The sequence below is a fragment of the Mustela erminea genome, chromosome 10 (assembly GCF_009829155.1).
Source record: "Mustela erminea isolate mMusErm1 chromosome 10, mMusErm1.Pri, whole genome shotgun sequence".
Lineage (NCBI taxonomy): Eukaryota > Metazoa > Chordata > Mammalia > Carnivora > Mustelidae > Mustela > Mustela erminea.
In genome coordinates this window covers 95,243,240-95,263,198 of record NC_045623.1, presented here as the reverse complement: position 1 = coordinate 95,263,198, position 19,959 = coordinate 95,243,240, and the positions used below count along the sequence as shown (strand labels likewise).

The 19,959-nt window shown below is 53.6% G+C and overlaps 1 protein-coding gene across 2 annotated transcripts; it reads right to left on the bottom strand.

The window, feature by feature from the left end:
- Window positions 1-11,577: 11,577 nt before the first annotated feature.
- Window positions 11,578-19,746, bottom strand: MUL1 (mitochondrial E3 ubiquitin protein ligase 1). 2 transcript variants are annotated; one of them, XM_032302110.1, is made up of 4 exons: window positions 19,474-19,746; window positions 15,499-15,586; window positions 14,998-15,118; window positions 11,578-13,584 (listed from the first exon to the last, which is right to left on the bottom strand). In XM_032302110.1, the coding sequence occupies exons 1-4, from the start codon at window positions 19,591-19,593 to the stop codon at window positions 12,855-12,857; spliced, it is 1,059 nt and encodes a 352-aa protein (XP_032158001.1). In that variant the 5' UTR covers window positions 19,594-19,746; the 3' UTR covers window positions 11,578-12,854. The 2 variants fall into 2 exon arrangements, with proteins under 2 accessions (XP_032158001.1, XP_032158000.1); XM_032302109.1 differs by lacking the exon at window positions 19,474-19,746 and adding an exon at window positions 19,090-19,467.
- Between the last annotated feature and the right edge of the window lie 213 nt (window positions 19,747-19,959).

Here is a 19,959-nt window from a genome sequence, read left to right as displayed (position 1 = left end):
AGGGGGGAAAGGGACGTGAGGAGGGCTCGTTATCCTCGCCCAAAGCCAACAGCTCTTCCCCTGGAGAGCGCCTTCACTCGGCAGAGCCAGTGCCGAGAGGAGTAACCGTCCCTAGGTCGTGCCACCAGCGAAGGCAGAGCCAGGGAACACATCTAGGTACCCCCCCCCCCCCCCGCCCCGTGAGGCCTCAGCTGGACCAACCGCTGCTCCAGCACCTGGCCCCACCCTTGGTGAAGGAGCACCCTCAGGTTCACGCTCCCCTTCCTTCTGGAATTCCGCGTGGGGGCAGGTGGGAGGGAAAGGAGTGTGGTTTTTAGGACACCACATCTGGTCGAGGCAGCGACGAGAGAGGAGCCAGACCAGCCCCCTCTCCCAACTGTGCAAAAGGGACCCCTGCCCAGAAGCCAGGCACCCTGGGGAGAGCGGAGGAAGGGGGCTGAGAAACAGGAGACAGAGACAGTGGGATGCCTGGATTGGGTGGGGAATGGGAGGGGGCCTGGGTTTGAATCCCTATCCTGTCATTGGCTAGCTGTGTGGCTTGGGACAAGTCACGTCCCCTCTCTGAACTTCCATTATCTCAGCTGTAAAATGGGGCATTTGGCTGGCTAGCTGCCTGGATGCCTCACAGGGCTGTTAGCAGAACAAAATGAAATCAGGCTCCTGGTGCTTAATGAGTAGTGAGAAAGAACACTAGCGCTTCATTCATTCCCACTTCTGAGCTGTCAGAGCTGGGAGGATCCCTAAGGGACGAGGCAGCCCAACCTCATGGACAAGGGGGCAACTAAGATCCCGAGACAGAGGCTCAGGGACCTGCCCCAAATCCCCCAGCGAGTCAGCTGGTCAGTGCCGGTCTGCAGCTTCCCTTTGCTTCCCCTCCACAAACCGCCCCATTCATGAAGGCTCTGCAGAGTGTCGGCTTTGAGGTTAGCATCAGGCCAAATGCTGGAAGAGAAAACAAAAGCATAACCAGGAGGATGATCAAGTTACAACAAGAAGCTCTTACAAATGTATCCTGCTTTTCTGTTTCCCCCCCAATGCATTTCACATCCATGATTGACCTTGCTTCTCAAAATAAATATCTTCCGAGGTAGAAAGAGGAGACCTCCCATCCCTGTCTAACGATATTCCCAGAAAGGGGATAAGTGACTTGCCAAGGTCACAGGCTAGTGATGGAGCCAGGAGAAGCCACTCTTGCCAGCTGTAGTTCCAGGTCCTGTAGGGGACACTCCACGCAGGGTTGGGACCACCCTACTCATCCAGTTACCTGCAGAGATATGAAGCAATTTACACAATGAGCATTCAGCCCAGTCCCTGCTCTACAGAGGTGAGCACAGCAGCACAGGGAGGGCTGAGGAACCCTGCACACACAGCAAGCGAGAGTAAGAAGATAAGCCGGCTTTTAAACCCCATCTGTTTTTAGGTTTTCCTTGCCCTGTTCCAAATAAGGTTAAAGGTGGCTGCATTGCACCTTCCCAGCTCAGTACACACCCCCTTCCTGAAGCACACCCACACACACACCCTCCAGGCACTCAGCACTTGACAGTTAGAAAAGCATTTCCATGACTGTTACACCCTCCGTGGGAGCCTTCCCTTAGCCTTTAGAAGCTGCAGGACTAGGACAGTCAGGCCCATTTTACAGATAAGGTACCTGAAGGTTGACTGGTGTCTTCACTGGTGTCTTCAAGTTCACATGACCGTGCTGCAAGAGCAAGTGTGAATCAGCGTGGTATTTGTCCACACCTCTACGCCTCCCAGCTGTCTCAGTTACAAATACCGCAACCATCCTCCCTTCTGTCCAGCCTCCAGTGGGGCATCCCTTTATTCCCAGGGCACTAGCCCTGGATGCAGACATAGCCTGGGGATTCGTGCGTTCTCCTCCAAAGCTGAAGGGCTGGCTCTGAGCCAGATGCCCAGGGCTGTGTTGAGGGTGCCAGGGCCAGATGGAGGAGTGGACCAAGCAAGACCGGAGAGGAAGCTGCCCTCCCTGCTACCCATCAAGGAAGACTGGCAATACATGGTCTAGTGCAGTAGCCCCCGGGGTGGGTGGCAGCCTTCCCTGGGGGCACCACATTCAAATCCCTAGCCTGGCATTTCCTAATTTCATGATTATTTCACCTCATGGTGCCCCAGTTTTCTCATCTGTCGAATGGGGCTAATAATTATTCCTATTTGGTCAGGAATAATCATTCCTATTTGTTCGGGAAAGGAGCTCATACACTCATCATATGCCTGGTACACAGTAAGTCCTGGATGAGCGTACTTCTCATCCTCAGCTATTGACTCTCTTTGTGGCCCTGAATAAGCTGGTGCTCTCCCCTAGGCCTCTGACTCTACATCACAAAATAGAAAACAAAGAAAATCGCATCTTTTTTCCAACTGCAAAATCAGCCAGTTCTCCCAAATCTCAAATAGACAAAAACTCCTTGAGGCAAAAGTGGGGGGCATTCCCCTCAAATTTCATCTGAAATCTCCTTCAAGGGACCCTAGGACTCTGTAGAATTGGGGGCCACAGGACTGGACTACATCCATGGCCCCTGGGGCACTGACATTCCCAGGTTGAAGTAATAGATCTTGGCAGGTCCCTGCTGTGCACTGAGCCCTACACCAGTGTTTGGGGGGGGGCGGATAAAGGGAAAGCCAGCCCCAGCAGCACCAGCACAAACCTGGCACACAGTGGTTCTCTTTCTTTCCTTCCCTTCTCTCCTATCCAGACGGGGAAACCAGGGCACAAGTGGCCGCAGCCGAGAGCGATGGCAGAACTCAGAGAAGAATGAGACCGTGGGGAAACTTCAGCCTCAGGGATGCCGCCACAGAGGGGACTGCGGGGAGTGTGGAGACTTGCCAGGGCTGGCTCCGACCCTAGCCTCCCATCAGGACGCTGTGCGAGGTCAATGGCCAGCTGGTCACCTCCAGAGAGGCTAAGAGGCCTCCCAGCAGGGCATCGTAGCTCTGAGCCAAGTCTGGATGCCAACCCGTGTCACCCCTACCCTTGTCGGCTCAGGGACTGGAACCTGGGTGCGGCCAGGCAGGGCCTCTGCCTCCCCCCACCCCATCGGCTCTGTCACATATGCCCGGGGAACACGCCCTGAGAGAGAGGCGTGTTAACGCATGGACGTGGCTTAGGCCTTGAATCGAAAAACAGAAAGAGAAGAATTCGTGCGTCTCTCACTCCTTCAGCAAACGTGTGTTGAGGACTTTGGTGGCCGCACCGTCCTTCCCCCAGGACGGCCCAAGGGCTCTTCGTTTCTTCCCTTCATCTGTCTAATCACCAAGCCCCTTTCTTCAGAAATCATCTCACAAGAGACCCCAGTAAGTAAAATAATAGATAAAGGGCAAGCTGCTGGGGAGCTAAGGGTTCAAGACCCACCCTTTGGCTCCCCCCAACCGCCCCCTCCCCGAAGGGTCTCCAAAGAATGCGCAGAGCTCGAGACAGCTCCGTGGGAAACCACCCAGAGTTCTGCTAGTCCAGCCTCCTCCCAGCACAGACGGGGAAACTGGGGCCCCGAGGCCAGGCCTTGCTGGAACGGAGGGCTCCCCTCCATCAGCGCTGTATCGCTCAGCCCACCCGGAACTGCACAGGGGGCGGGAGATGCAGCACCCACCATTAGTCAGAAAAAAAGGGCCTTTCTCAACAAGGACGTTTGCTGTGTTTCAGACAAAATAAATAAACGTATCGGAGAGTGATTTTTTAAATTTTTTAAATTTTTAAGTTTTTATTGTGCCCACAGCCCACAGAGTAAGAGTCCCATAGGTTCTTCAGGAAAACCTAAAGAACGGTGGGTGAGGACAGCTGGGAGGGGTTTAGGAGCCAAATGTCACCGGTATGGTGTCCTGTCTCCGCTCTCCCCCACCCTCCTCCTTCTGCATCCTCACACGTGCGGGGACGGGGGGGGGGGGGGGGGGGGCGTCCTGGAACTCTAAGAGAGCAGCTCTGCCTATAACCCCCAAACCAGACCGAGCCGCTGGGGTGCTGGGGCTCTGTGTCACCCTGGGAAATGATAGCCCCTCTCGGGCTGGGAAAAAAGAGAGCAGCTGACAGGCCTGGCGCCATGGTGCTCTCCGGCATCCACACGACCCCAGGGGCAGACAGGGATGGGTAGCCCTAGGGACACATGGGGAGGCTCAGGAGCCTGGGAACTGGGGTCTGACTCTGAGTCCAGGGCTCTGGATATTTTACCTAGGTGTCTGCCTTCATCTGTCCAGAGCTCCCAAGAGGCCCAAAGTCTGCTGACGAAAGGGTACCTGACCCCACCACAGCAATGAGCCGAGCTAAAGGGGACAAAGAAGGAACTGACCCCCAGCAAGTTCAGAAAGGGCCACCACCACCTCCTGACCTCAAATTCCTACTGCCCAGTCACTACTAAGAGCTTACCAGGCCCCTGATCATGCTAACGGCTGTAGACAGTCTATGCTCACCATTACCTTGGGAGTGACTCTCATCTGTCTTAGACCATTTGTAAGGGTCTGCAGCCAGGAAAGTGGAGTCGCAAGCCCAGGGCTGCAACGGCCCAGGAGAGGCAGCGGGTCTGTCGCAAGGCTGAGCTCTCAACTGTTGGGCAACACTGCCTCCCTGAGGATACCCAGGACAAGCCTCTTCCGGCCTCTGCACCTCGGCATACCCACAGAAATGGAGAGGCTCTAAGCTTAAAGAGTCTAACCCTTGTAAGCCGAGAACTTGGAAATCTGATCAAAGAGATGGGATTCTCTTTCCCAGAAGCAGAAAATTGTGTACCCAGTACCCAGGGGATCTCTGAACCTCCATGGCCCCTTAAAGTTAAAGATCGCAGGACTAGATCCCACAACTGCCATTCCCCAACAGTTTCCTGCGACAGCAGAAGGAGACAGCGTCAGGACCAAGACCCCAGGTCTCCCGGCACAGATCTGTCTACTGGACCTGCTGAAGAGCAAGTAAAAGAGAGTAAATCAGAAGACCCGTGCCTCGCCCAGCTGCACCCCTTCCTAAAGCCCTCCCTACACCACACGCATGGGCGTGGATGCCTTGCTTCCCTCTCTGAGCCAGAATTCTTCACAGCTCCGAAAGGGGGATAACTACATCAGCCTCAAAGGGAGATTGTATGGATCCAATGAGGTGCTGTGGGGTCATTGCAGGGGAGAGTCCCATGCTGTGAATCCCACCACCTAAAGCCCTCCGGGGGTGGACAGAAGGGCCCTTGCTCCCTAGGAATGGAAATCCCGATGTAATAGGAAGGGGAGAAGAGTGAGAAGCAGCCACTGCATGGTCACAGAGCCCTCCGCATCCTACCCTGCCTGAGCAGGGCACGGGGAAAGAGGAAACTCCGTCTGCGAGGGCAGGTGCAGGCGCAGGTGAGGAAGATGGAGGGGAGAGAGCCACACAGAAGCAGAAGCAGACAGAAGCAGCCCCTGGCTCCCCAGAGAGAAGCAGAGAGCCTAAGAAAGCCTCAGGGAAGAGGACGGATCCACACGCAGAGGAAGAAACTCTTACCCACATTGGAAGGCAAGAGGCAAACAGGGCAGATAAGAGGTAGGACTGCCAAGTAAAGTAGTTGACAAGAGGCAGCCCGATCAGGGGACAGAGGAGCTGGGCACTTGGATGAGGGGGCAAAAAGGCAAAGGCAGGGCAGAAGAGACCGAGAGCAAGGACAGCAGGCCGGGCTAAGAGACACTTCTTTCTCCTGCCGAGAAAACACTTCTTGGGGGAGAATCAGAATCGATGCCATACAATTTTTTAAGCATCCTTTACCAGTGTGAAGTCATTTGGGTATTTTAAGAACATGTGATGCATTATGCATATCTCATTTTTGTTGAAAGAAATCATGGTTAGTATATTTAAAGATGTGAATGCCTGAAAAATTATCGGGGGAGAAATGGCGGATTTTTTTCCCCCAGAATTTTCTGGGCTTCTTGAAACTTTCACATCTCCACCCGGCTTCCTGGTGAGCTGGGCAGAGAAAGGAAAGAACCAGAGAGAAAAATCCCTGCTTCTCTCCTTTCCAGGCTGTGCCCCGCTAGACTTGAGATCAGCAGTTCGGGATCCTTCCAGGCCTGTTTCTGCCCCTGAGGGCAGAGAAAATTTGCAAAGACCTTTAGAAGCACAGCCTAGGTGGTTCCTGAGGCCTCCAGCCGGCCTCAACCGTGAGGGCATAGCGCCACCTGGAGGTCACATCGGGGACTGCAACCGTAGGAGGGATCCCATGCAGCGAGTCCTGGCAGTGGGAAAGGGTAGGAAGAAATAAAGACTATGGACAATCTGAGGGGTTTGAAGTGGCGGGGGGGGGGGGGGGGGGGGGGGGGGGGGGGGGGGGAGGGGGGGGGGGAAGTTGGGGTACCAGGTGGTGGGTATTATAGAGGGCACGGATTGCATGGAGCACTGGGTGTGGTGAAAAAATAATACTGTTATGCTGAAAATAAATTTTAAAAAGACTATGGACCAATTTATTGCAAGAGTCTATGAAGCTCCACCCTATAAAGAACCTTAAATACTAGGAAAGAAGATGAGGGGCTGGGAGGCCTTCAGTTGGGGCAGTTTGGACTTTAATATTAACACAACCTCCCTCCCTCCCCTCCCCCAGCCTAGAGAACATTCAGGTTACAGATACAAGGTGCCAGGCGCACTCGGTGCCTAATTAATGCTTGTTCAATTATGGCCCCCAGAGTCGTGGCTGAATCCTGGAGGGATCTGAATTTGAGGAACGTCGTGGAAGGGAATCACTCTGGCAAGGACAGAGGGTAAAGGGTAAGACAGGAGGACCCTGGCCCAGGCCTGGTCAGTCCCTCTAACCAAGGCTGGAGTCACTGGCTCAGCCTCGTGCGGCCCGCTCTTGGTGAAGCGAAATGCCAGGCCCCTCGGCTGGCATCTGGAAAACAATAAGGCAGCTGCAGGGGACGTGACTAATGAGCATCCCGGGGAGCAATTCAGGACATCATACACTGAAACTTATCTCGTTCAAAATTGATAAGTTAACACTATCTAATTAGAAAAATGTGCTGCTCTCCACGGCTTTAGGGGAAAGTGGTCCTGAAGCTATGGTGGGCACCTAGCCTGAAGAGGGCCCAGCTCTCCTCTGTCAGACCTGCAACCCCAAAGAGGGCCCCCAAATTCCCCCTCATTGCTCCCCCACCCACTCTTAGACATGCAAAATGGCAGAGCTGGTTGAAGGTTTGGAGGGCTTCGATCCAACTCGCTCCGTTTATAGACAGAGCTGCAGCCCAGAGTGGTCAAATCACTCCATGAAGATCACACAGCCCCAGAGCCAGGACCTGAGAGCAGGCCAGCCTTTGGGCTGCCAGTGCAGACTATTTGCCACCACACAATGACATGGTTCCAACTTCCCTATGTGGAGTCCTCAATGCTCTGGTCAGCTCACTGGACGTGATGTTCCTCTCATACGGTTTATCGTCATTGGCCCAAAGCCCTAGAGAGGAGGGGTCCTTCCCTCACTTCATACAACCAGGTCATGGCTCTCATCTCTGGTCCCGTTAACCGACTCCCACAGGCAGCCTTTCAGGACCGCTTACCGCACGTCTCGGACACTTGCTACTCAACACGCATTCCATGGACATTCACTGCTTGGGCCTGGAGTCAGACTGCATGGGCTTAAATCTTGACTCTCTATGAGCTCGGCAAGATACCTGACATCTCTGGGCCTTGGTTTCCTTCTCTTTATTTATTTATTTTTTAAAGATTTTATCCATTTATTTGGGAGAAAGAAAGAACACGAGTGGGGCAGAGGCGGAGAGAGAGAAGCAGACTCCCCACTAAACAGGAAGTCCACTGGGTCTTGATCCCAGGACCTGGGGATCAGGACCTGATCCCAAAGCAGACACGTGACCAACAGAGCACTCCCCCTCCTCCACTGGGAACCCGGGTTCCTTCTCTTTTAAAGGAAGACTAATACAAACACGTAACTCAGGATACGGATTAAATGACAGGCATCGTGGCGAGCACTTGGTGAGTACCCAGCAAAGAACAAGCCCTAATGTTAGCTCTAACTAGTGTATAGAGACGACCTGAGAGAAAATAAGATGTGGGTCCTTCCCAAGATTAGTGTGAAGTTTTTCCGGCGAGATAAACACAACACCAGGCAAAGTGGGTGCAAGGCAAGATTTATTAAAAACACTCTCCGGCGAAGTTTCAGGGCTCAGGAGAAGGGGAGCCAGGAAAGTTGCGCCGGGAGGAGGTGGGTACCCTCAGGCGAGGTTCCCTGACTCTGGAAAGCAGAGTGGCAGAAGTCGTGCCCAAGGCAGGGAGGAGGGGGCTTTTAAGGGGTCTTGAGGGGAGCTCAGGGGTCTTTTGGCAAGTTTCCCTTATTCGGATATCTCCCCTGCTCGTCGGGGTCCCATTGGTCCACTGGAGCCCGGGGCGGGGGTCTCAGATTCCTGCTTGGGCGTCTGTTCTCCTGTCCGAGCTCAGGTCTTGTGGCAGGAACTTTCGCCATCTTAAGTAGCCCTTCCTGCCAGCCCAACAATTAGGTGCAGGAATGAGAAGACTGTATTATGGAACCTCAGGGGAGGAGCCCTAACCCCGCAGAGGCATCGAGGAATAGAGGGGACACTCACCTAAAGCTGAGTTTGAAAGGGTAAGTAGACATGAGCGACGTGAAGGGCCAGGGTGCCGCGGGCAGGACCCGGCACAGCCTATCTCAGGAGCCTCACTGACCGCATGGCCAGAGCCACACGCGTGGGACAGAGGGATGCGGAGAGGCGTGGACAGGTGGCCCGGGCTCTATTATGCAAGCCTTCAGATGCCAGGGAAGAGCCAGGGCCTGGGGCTGGAGATCACAAGGAGCCTGGGGAAGAGCTTCCAGCAGAGGATGGAAGGCGTTGGCGTTTTCCTAGGTCATTCTAGGCTCTGTGGGGTCCGTCTTCTCTGCCTGGCTCCCCTTTTGTAACACAGAACTGCCCTTGGTTGGTTGATTCTGAATGGGAATCTGCTCTAACCAGGTCCGTTTCAAAGGCCCATCCCAGCTCCTGTATTCTGTGAACCACAAAAATGCCCAACCCCTGAGGGTCATGACACCGCCCCCGTAAGGTTTACTGCCTTTCAAACAATGCTGGTGGCTGGTGTATAGAGACAACTCGGAGCCCTTTGAGGGCAGAGACTATCTTATTCATTTTGCATCTCCAGGCACAGACTGTTAAATATACGTTTAGCAAATATTTGTTAGATGAATAAATGCCCATCAATGAGCTTGAACATGACCAGCTCTTGCTCTGAGCATTCCAGAGGCCCTGTGGGATCATCAGCCTCAGACCCAACGTCCAGTTAGGATTTTCATGGCCTGGGACCAAGCTTGTAAAGGGTGCTAGACTGGCCAAATTTGTCGTGTTGTTTGCTTTTTAAATGTTCCCCATATTGTTGCTTCTTTAATTTTCTATCATAATTCTGAATGAGTTAGGATTCCAAAGACCTGCCTTCTGGCTTCTGTTCCATCAGGATAAGGTGGGGAAGTGCAAAGCCTCTCCCTGTGATATGTAAAACCAGGGGATGACTGGTGATTGTTGAGGTGCTGACTGGCCAGGAAAACGCTGGGTCTGCCACACTCAGGGGTCTGTTAGACAACTTCCCCTTCCCTCTCAGGCTTAAAGTAATAAAGACAAAATGTGGAGGCATTCCAGTTGGATCTTAGTAGCCTCAAGCATATCATATAACCTGCAAAATGGGGTGATACAGTCTCCCCCTCTTGCTTGCCTTAAGTCTTAGGAACCCCGCCTGTGAGGAACCTGACACGGGCTAGCTCACGATGTATGTGGCTGGAGGCAAACCCAGAGCCCTTCTGAGCCTCGCTTGTGAAGCAGGGATAACCATGTCCACTCTATGGACCCTACCCACCCACCGCATTAATGCACACAAGTGCCTCGCAGACATTCGAGAAGCCAGGAGCGGATATTCAAGAGGACCCCTGAAGGTGTCTGTCTAGGATGGAAGTGACGGAGCGTGAGGGTTGAATTAGCAAAGAACTGAAAACTCACAACTACCCCAAGGTCGGTTTGACACTAATGTCCTGTGGTCCTCCCCTCCCTGTCACTCCCCACTCCCCGGCCTGGGCCCCTCTGTCTCAGGGTAGGTCCTGTTCAGCCCTCCTGGAGATGAGGCTCCTCAGTGGAAGGTGGGAAGTGCCACAGGGCCAGGAGGCTGGGAGACAGTGTCAGCCCCTCCTGGGCTAGGACTGAACAGGGACCTCAAATGCAGAACCCAGGTACACGCGTGTCCATGTTTCCTGCCATCTGTCACTTCCTAAGACAGGGAGCATGTGGCACGGCTCTGTGTCCCCAGCTGGGCTTGGAGTAGAGGCATATATGGTCTGCCCAGATCCGAGTGGGGTTAGGATAGTGCTGGTGGCCTTCCCTGTTCGATCACTCTGGTCCGGCTTACTCATGAAATCTGTGCTGAGAGCTGAACTCTGGATAGATCGCCACATACGCCGGCCATAGGCGGCTCGTTCAACCTCTACTGAAAGCTGGACCGGGGCGCCTGGGTGGCTCAGGTCATCTTCTCGGGGTCCTGAGATAGAGCCTCAAATCAGGTTCTGCGTTCAGTGGGAAGTCTGCTTGAAGATTCGCCCCCTCTGCTCGCCCCCCCCCCCCGCCTTTACACTCTCTCAGAGAAATAAAAATCTTCTTAAAAAATAAAAATAAATTGGGGGGCCTGGGTGGCTCAGTGGGTTAAGCCTCTACCTTCGGCTCAGGTCATGATCCCAGGGTCCTGGGATCAAGCCCCACATCAGGCTCTCTGCTCAGCAGGGAGTCTGCTTGTCCCCCCCCTGCCTGCCTCTCTGACCACTTGTGATCTGTCAAATAAATTAATAAAATCTTTAAAAATAAATAAATAAATAAAATTTAAAAATAAAAAAATAAAAGCTGGACCTTCTGAAAAAGTCAAGGCTGAAGGACAAGGAAAAGGGGGCAGGTTCTTTCAGGGCACTGGGTCACTCCTTCACTCGCCCAGCCCCCAGGCTCTTCCCACATCCCCAGACAGGACTCAGTGCTGGCAAGAGGCTTCTCACCTCTGCCCATGCCTCCACAGCCCGCCCCTCCATGAACTCAGGAGTGAGTGTCCTACGCGGTTCCCATGGACCCTGAGGAACTTCGCCACCACCAGCGAGCGGGAGGGTCCGCGGGTGGAGTTCAAATCCCCCACCACTGGCTATGTGCCCCCCGCCCCACAAACCCCCTCGGGGGTGATTTCCTCATCTGTGAGATGCAGATGCCATGAGAGCCTACAGGTTTCCTGAGGATTAGCTGACCCTGAAATGAAAGCTCAGAAGAGCACACAGTATAAAATCTAAATGCTCATTTCCCCCCCTGCTGTCCCCCAGCACCCCATCCCGGTGCCACTGTCCCCCTGCCCTTCTGTTCAGGACTTCTCAGCGAGGCCAGAGATACCAACCAGCTGCTCTCCAGGACGCCCGCCCCAGGCCTCTGCCTCACCAAGCCGCACACCCCCATAGGAGCCCCAAAGCACCTTTCCGCCCAGGAAGACACACACAGTGGCTCTGAGGTCTCTACATCATTCCACCCCTGGTAGGATTCAATCCCATCTTGGGCAAGCCTCACCCAAACCACCGAAATTTCGTTGACAAAGCAAAAGGCTACCACTTGGTTGTAACATGTTTATTTCGTGCTGTCCACACTGGATCCTGCATCCAAGGGGTATCCGCACCCAAGACACCCCACCTCCCCCAGAGGAGGAAAGGGGATGAATATTCAAAGCCAGGGAAGGGAGAGAGCTGTGCACAAGACCTCTGGCTAGTCGGAGGTGGGGGGTCCCCCACTTCTCTCCACAAACAGGAGGGGGCAGGAGAGGGAATGAACAGCGACCCAGGGGGGGACAATGCGATTCTGCCAGGGGACGTTCACTTCCTGATGTGAGGCAGGACCTGGAGAAGGCTCTGTGCTCGGGGTGCTGGCTTGGTGACAGCCTGGGAGGGCGGCTGGCAGAGCGAGGCTGGGGGAGCAGCGGCCCTACTGCTTCCTGCAGGAGGTGAGGCCTTCCGGGCTCATCTCGGGCAGGGTAAGTCGGAGCCAGCGTTCAGCCTCCTTGGGCCCCAGGAACTCCCAGTCAGGGCCGGCGGGGTGCGCGGTGTGCTCCGTGTGCTGGGACGGCCCTCCCTTTAGGTCACGGAGACGCCAGGAGGGCGGCTGCCAAGCTGCCATCTTCACCACTGGGGACGACGCGACAGTCCGACTGTCCCTTCAAGTGGCCGCTCTTCAGCCGGCTGACCAGAGCCCCATCTTTTAGGCAAGCAGCAGGCTTCACTCCCTTCTGTCCTGACACACACGTGCACACATTTAAGAGGTAAGGAGGTGAGGGGAAAGGGAACCAGGTGACACGTCCAGCCTGGCCTTTCTCCTGGGGTATAAGCAAAACAAAGAAAGACTTGACAGTCTCCTCAAAGGCGACTCTTCAGAGACAGCTTGGTGAGGCGTACACCAGACCCAGCGCCCAGCTTGCCACCCTGCTGGCTGAGTCACTCAAGGTTCCAGACCACAGTAACTCCCCAGAAAGGACCAGAAGAGCTAGAGATCGCCCGCTTGGGCCCTTAGGTCACACACACACACACACACTCTCACACTCTCTCTCTCTCTCTCTCCACAGGTGCCAGGAAGGAATGCAAGGCCACCACATCCACCCCCGGAGCGGGGAGGGGGGGCGTGAGGCTCAGCCAGCGGAGGAAGGGTCCCCTCTCACAGCGGCAACAAGGCAGCATCCCAGTGTCAGAGGCATGGGACTAGGACGCCCCCCACCAAGTCCCCTCCCTCAGTCGTAGCTGGGCTAACAGCGGCCCCCACCACTGCACTCCTAAAGGCCTCACGACAAAAATTCCTGAGAAGGGGTGTCCCCCCTCACGTCGCCCCGTGGGGCCCTCGCACGGTTAGCTGTTGTACAGGGGGATCACGCGGGCGATCTCCTGTCTGCAGATGGGGCACCGCTTGGGCTCCGGCAAGGCGCGGTAGCACTCGGCGCAGGAACACACGTGCCCGCACTCCAGAAACACACACGACTTGAAGCTGCTCAGACACACGACACAGGCGCTCTTCAGACTCTCCCTGTCCTCGGGCTTGGCGCGGCTCAGCAGCTGCGCCTCGTGCTCCTGGAACTCCTGCTCCAGCTGCCTGAGCCGCCGCCTCTCCTGGCGCTGCAGGTAGTGCTTGCGGAGGATGAAGAAGAGGGCGGCACAGGTGGCGAAGCCGAAGACCAGTGTCAGGACCTTCCAGAGCCGGACGCGGGCCTCCTGGCCCTGCAGCAGGCTGTCGAAGTCCTGGCTGCTGAGGAAGTACGGCAGGCCCTGCTTGGGGGGCTGCAGGCGCACGGAGCTGCTGTCCAGCACCAGCTCGCCCACCCCCGTGAGCGTGGCGCCCACCTTGAGCATCTCCTCGGTCTCCTGGATGCCCTTGGGCCGCTCGCCGCTGATGTAGTGGCCGATGACATCGGTGAAGGACTGGACCGAGGGGTGGAACTTCTCGTACACGGTCTCCAGGCCCAGATCCTGGGAGTCCAGTGGCTTCAGCACTCGCACAGCCATGGCCACGCCGTCCTCGTGGGGGACCAGGTCGAAGGGCACTGTGTTGGTCCTCTGGTGAATGATCTTTGAGTAGTCGTTCCTGAAACAACGAGAGAATCCCAGATAGAAGAGATGACAGCAAACGCCCCCTGCCTAGGCAGAGAGGGGATGGCCTAAATGCCAGGACAGGGTGATGTCCGCACTAACCGGAAGAATACGCACAAATCTCTGCTATCCTAGTGCCTTGGGACGGGGAAGCTCCGTTTTTGAGGTTCTCAGGCCGATCAGTAGGCCCTAAGCACTGTCCTAGACCACCTCCTCCGTTTACCACTCCTTGCCACTTTCAAATAACTATCCAATTCCTTAGAAAGTCAAAAACAGGACTACTGTATGATCTGGCAATCTCACTTCTCGGGGTATGCATCCCAAGGGAAATCAGGGTCTCAAAGAGGTACCTGCGCTCCGGTGTTCCCCGCAGCGCTATTCACAAGAGCCAAGATGTGGAGACAACCTAGACGCCCACCAGCAGATGAGCGGAGCGAGAAATGTGACACACACACAGTGGGACATTATTCAGCCATAAAAAGGGAAATTCTGCCATATGTGACAGTGACAACAGGGATGAGCCTGGGGGATGATAAGAGGAACTACGCCACCACGCAGAAAGTCAAATACTTGTATGAAGGACCTAAAACAGTCACACTCAGGGGCACCTGGGTGACTGAGTCGGTTAAGCATCCAACTCTTGATCTTGGCTCAGGTTATGATCTCAGGGTTGTGAGATCGAGCCCCACGTTGTGCTCCATGCTGAGCGTGGACCCTGCTTAAGATTCTCTCTCCCTCCCCCTCTGCCCCTCCCCCATCTCACACAAACATGCACACATGCTCTCCCTCTCTCAAAAAAGTAAAAATAAAATAGTCATTCATGGAGACAGCAGGACGGTGGCTGCCAGGGGCTGGGAAAGAAGAATATGGGAGCTGCTGTTCCGCGGGTATAAAGCGTCAGTTATATAAGATAAATATATTCTAGAGATGTGCTGTACAACTTTGCACCTGTAGCTAATAGTACTGTATGCCCCAGTACTGTTAAAAGGATAAATCTTGGGGCGCTTGGGTCTCAGTCAGTTAAGCATCTGCCTTTGGCTCATGTCATAATCCTGGGGTCCTGGGATCGAGTCCAGTGTCGGGCTCCCTGCTCAATGGGGAGTCTGCTTCTCCCTCTCTCTCTGCCCTTCTACACCCCTCCCCATTCTCTCAAATAAATAAAATCTTTTTTTTAAAAAAGGGGGGGAGTTGGTATCATGTTAAGCGTTCTTACCACAATAAAAAATACAAAACAAAAACCCACTAGGATTGGCTGGAAAAACCGTTCTCCCACAAGAATACCGTCAGCATGAAGGAACTGGTCTAGGCCTTGTCTCAGGAGAACCGGAAGACATGGAAACAGCACCCAGGACACCCGCGTTTGAGCCAGCCAAGTGGGAGGCCTGGCCAGAGGAGAAAGGCTATGTACCAAAGGTGGGTCGTCCGGTTCCACACCATCTTGTGTTCCTGCAGCGTCAGCCGCTGAATCACGCCCTTGCAATTTTCCACGAACTGGCTGTTGAGCGTTTCTTTAACAGATCGAACAGCCCCTAAACAGAAACAGATTCTTTTACTTCTGAAGAACTGTTCTGCCCTTTCCTTTCAAGGTGATTTAAATACTGTTTTTAGTTTGAGTTCCATTGATCAAAATGAGGAAAATGACATCACTGTAAGTTCTGCTCTGCAGGCACTTTACAAGGATCCATCATTTCAGCTCTCCAACCCCCCTGAAAGGTTGGAATGCTTGTTCAGATGGGGTAAGGGAGGTTCTGAAAGGCTGGGTAATTGCACCAGGATCACACAGATCTTCCTGACCCCAAGGTCCAGGTTCTGGACCACTGCCCCAAACTAAAGGACCTCAATATCAGCCAAGAAGATTTTTCATCAAACTTGGAGAAGAGGAAATGTTTAATTTTGCCAATAAACATACCTTCAATAACAGCGTAAGGCACACATTTTCCTGGAGCTTCCGAGAGAATGTTCTTTAAGTCTTCACCCAAGTGGATTCTTTTAGCTCCCTAAATGGAAACAACACATTCAACCAGCTGCTGAAAACTCCATGTTCTACCACACTGACAGGCCCAACACGAAAAAAGCCTATTTACTTTTTTCACGTAATGAACAGAGAACAAGGAAATCAGGCAGGAAGGAGAGGATGGAGAGTCACACTCCCAAGCTGTGCCCCAGAAGTTTCTCCACATAACCAGCATCTGTCGCCCTCCAAACGGGGGTGCCGGGGACATTCTCTCCCCAGTTAACGGAAACACACCCTCCTCTTCATTTTAACTTTTTTTTAAGTGAAAATATGAAAGGGACTTATTGGTTTTCATGCCACAGACAAAACACAATTTCATCTCTTCTTGACGATGACACAGAGCCACGCGCCTAGAGGGCTGCTGTGGAAGGCAGCCGCGCCAGTGCCTCGGACACGGCAGGGGCTCAGGCAATGGTGGGCCACCCACTCTCATTCACTTTCCAACCTGCTGTGCAAGGGGACCAAGCCAGCCTGGCACTGCTGTATCGAAAATAAAGAGATTAATAAAACCAATGACCGGTTCCTGAGTATCCATGTGGGCTGGGCACGGGGGATTCAGGGATGAATCAAGGACACTTCCCGCTTCCAGGGAACTGCCATCGACAAATTGGAAGGATGGGAAAAAAAATCTGAAGGTTGCCAGCTAAGTAAGCCCTTGAGGCGTGAAGAGGGATGGGTACTCTAAGGTCACTGAGGTCGCTCAAAATTGAAGCTCGACCTGCACAGTGCATGACAGGAGCAGGGTCAAACCAAACTGACGAACCACCTGCAGTGTGAACATAGTACAATAACCACCCAGCAACTAACACTTACAGTCTACTGACTCCTTTGTTCTGTGTCCCTCCCCCGGACTATTACACTGGAGGACAGCTGCGACCTCACTTGCCTCGTTCACTGCTGTCCCCCTAGGGCCAAGCAAGAACAGTGCCTGACCCACAGCAGGCACTCAGTATGTAGTCAGTGAATGAATCATCACTTAGACTACCACTGGCCCTTGGACAACACAGGGGTGAGGGGCACTGACCCGCCACGCTGTCGAAACTCTGCATTCTGCATATAAATCTGGCTCCCAAACTTCACTACTCGGGAGCTTACTGTTGACCAGAAGCCTTACTGATAACCTAAACAGTCAATCAACACATATTCTGTAGGTTATATGTATCATAGGCTGTGTTCCTACAATAAAGCAAGCTAGAGAAAAGACTTTTTAAAAATCATGAGGGGCGCCTGGGTGGCTCAGTCAGTTAAGCATCTGCCTTTGGCTCAGATCACGATCCCAGGGTCGTAGGACTGAGCCCCACCTAGGGCTCCCTGCTCTGCAGGAAGCCTGCTTCTCCGGCTCCCATGCCCCCTCCCTGTGTTCCCTCTCTCGCAGTGTCACTCTCCCTCAAAAAAATAAGTAAAATCCTTTAAAAAAAAAATCATGAGAGAAAATACATTTACAGTACTGTATTTACTGAAAAAATATCTGCATGTAAATGGACCTGCACATTTCAAACCCATTTTGTTCAAAAGTCAAGTGCATATACCAGGCACTACGCTAAACACTTTAAAAGCATAAATGCATGTAATGCTCCTACTGTCCCTATACAGAAGACATTATCCCCAATTAAAGATCAGGAACCAGAGGCTCAGAGAGGTGAAGTGCTTTGCTCCAAGTCATACAGCGGGAAGAGTATCCACCACAGGAGAGCCAGTTAGAATTTTTTTAATGGGGAGAGGGAATACGATCAGAAAGACCTGGGGTTGAATCAAGTTTCAGTGCATCTACCATGACTGAACAACCTGAACCTGTTTCCAAAGCTGTAGAAAACGGAGAGGAAACGGTCACTGATTTTTATGTGTATTAAATGACGGAAGGACACCCAGGTGATTCAGTCAGTGAAGCGTCTGCCTTCAGTTCAGGTCATGACTCAGGGTCCTGGGATGGCTCCCCAGGTGCTCCCTGCTCAGCAGGGAGTCTGCTTCTTCCTCTCCCACTGCTCATGCTCTCTTTCGCTCTAATAAATAAAATCCTAAAAAAAATTAATAAAAAATAAATGATGCATAAGGTGTGAAGGAATCTAACCCAGGAGCTGGCACGTGTAGGCAAGCCATAAAGAGCCATTCCCATCACTATGAGAGCTACACAAGGATAAGACTCAAACCTACTCTGGAGGTTTTATAATCTGATCAAGAAACTAGCATCTAAAATTTTAGGAATTCCAACTCTTTCCAGGAAGGGGCTATTTCATCCTCATTTGGAAACTGACTGGCAAAACTTTTAAGGTCACCCAAAATGGGATCCTGGAGAGTTCACTGCTTCAAACGTCCCACATTCGGCCAGCCTGATTTCAAACTTCTAGGGTCAGAAAGTGAAGTATCGGTTATACCTCCAGTCACTGACTTCAGCAGTAAATTTGCTTATTTACAATCAGACAAGCAACTGGGCAGCTGGAATTCCCTAGGAGGCCACTTGCACCACAAATCCAACTGTCTGGTAACTTGCTTCATTTCAGATGGATTACCAAACTCCCTTCCCCAGCAGGGATTTCACACACTGGTTTCTAAGCCCTTCCTGAAAACAGTATGATGATAATGAACTAAGGTTTAGGAATCCTTCTTCAAATAAATGTCAAGTGAAGAAGCCCGAACTGTGCTACTGTGACATTGTGGTATTTCAGCCAAAAGGAATCCACAAACATTTACTAAGCATCTACCACTGAGTCAGAACCTGGGGGGGGGGGGGAGGATAAATAAGACGGTTTCTGACCTAAAGAGGTCCACCTCTCATGGGCCAGTCAGACATTCACAATAAAGCAATGTGATCGATGAGGAGGAAAAAAAAAAAAAAAAAAAGCCTACACTTGGAATCAAAAGATCTAAGCTCAAGTCCCAACCAGAGGAGCTGTAAGACCTTTGCTCTGCGTCTCCATTTCCCAATTTGCAATCTGGAGATGACTGTCGTTTTCCCTACCCCAAAAAATTACTGTAGGGGTGCCTGGGTGGCTCTCTGGTTAAGAGGTTAAGGCCTCTGCCTTCAGCTCAGGTCATGATCCCAGGGTCCTGGGATCAAGCCCCACATCCGGCTCTGGCTCCCTCCTCTCTGCCTACTTGTGATCTCCCGTCTGTCAAATAAATAAATAAAATCTTTTAAAATAATCATTGTGAAGAAAAAAGTAACAAGATGAGAATGTGCTAAGCTGTCGAGGGCAGCCTAAGAAAGCAAGCGTTATTTTTAAAAATAACTAAAATATTAAAAAGGAAGCGTCTGTAGAAGCAAGGACGTGAGTGGTTACGTCAATGGGCAAGGTCTAGGGCTCCTGCACTGGCTGCTCCCCCCGCGTGAACCGCTCTTCCCCTAGACACCTGCCCGGTCTCCCTCGCTTCCTCCTGGGCTCTGTTAAACGTCACCTTCTTTGAAATAGCAACCCTCCCTTTCTCCAGCGCTGCATTCCCCCTCTTCCCCGCCTGAGTCTGCAGTATTTTTCTCCCCGTCTGTCATACCATCTGAGCTACTCTCTGTCTGTCTCGCCGTAGGGGAATGGAATCTCCATGAGGGCAGGGACTTTTGTCTCTTCTACCCATGCCAGAGCCCCAGTGCCTGGAGCCGCGCAGGCCGCCCCTAAGTATTTGTCCAATCAAGTAATGAAGTCGAGATTCTGAGGAACGGGGGCGGCTGAGGAGAAGAGGGGCCGGGCAGCGGTTATCACGAGACCCGAATTCTGATCCTAGCTCCTCCCGTGCCTGGCGGGGCGACATCTCTCAGGGGCCGACTTCCTCTTTAGGGCCGTTTCGGACGCTGGAGCGGCGCGAGGCGAGCGGCGGGCTCACACCACTCCCGGGGGGCAGGGGTGAGCCGGCTGAGGCCAGGCTGGCTCCAGCACTGACCTTGAGCTCTTGGGCGACCTGGGCCTTCTGCCGGTACACGGAGTACAGGACGGCGGTGACGACAGAGCTGGTGCCCAAGAGGAGGAACTGGCCCAGCGAGGGCCGCCCTCCGCTCTCCATGGCTGCGCGGAGTCCCGCGTGCCGGCGGCGACGCCGAGGTCAGGCCGCGCGCCCCCCTTGCTCCGCCGCCCTCCGCCCCGGAGCGCGCCCCCAACCCAACCCGCCCTTCCGGAAACCCGCTCCTGGTCGCGCCGGGCCGGAAGTGGGCGGGGCCGAGTCGACCGGAAGACGGCGTAGCCGAGGTGCTCGTGGGGCCGCGGAGCTGCCGGAGCCTCCGCAGGGGCGGGGTCTCCCTCGCCGAGGGGCGGGGCGAGCTGTTAGTGCCGGGGTAGTTGGGGATCGCTAGTCGCCAGTGACCTTTTGCTAGACGCGCGGTGTACTGGTGGCGAGGGGCGTGCCCGCGCCCCCTGCTCTCGATCCCTCTGG

Bases quoted from the DNA above. Each gene is read 5' to 3' on its own strand.
- MUL1 (XM_032302109.1), bottom strand. From the start codon at position 19,344: ATGTCGCCCCGCCAGGCACGGGAGGAGCTAGGATCAGAATTCGGGTCT. The intron at 15,587-19,089 runs GTATGACAGACG...GTTTCCATTTAG, and splicing joins GACAGAGAGTAGCTCAGATG to GGAGCTAAAAGAATCCACTT. The intron at 15,119-15,498 runs GTATGTTTATTG...GTTTCTGTTTAG, and splicing joins GCCTTACGCTGTTATTGAAG to GGGCTGTTCGATCTGTTAAA.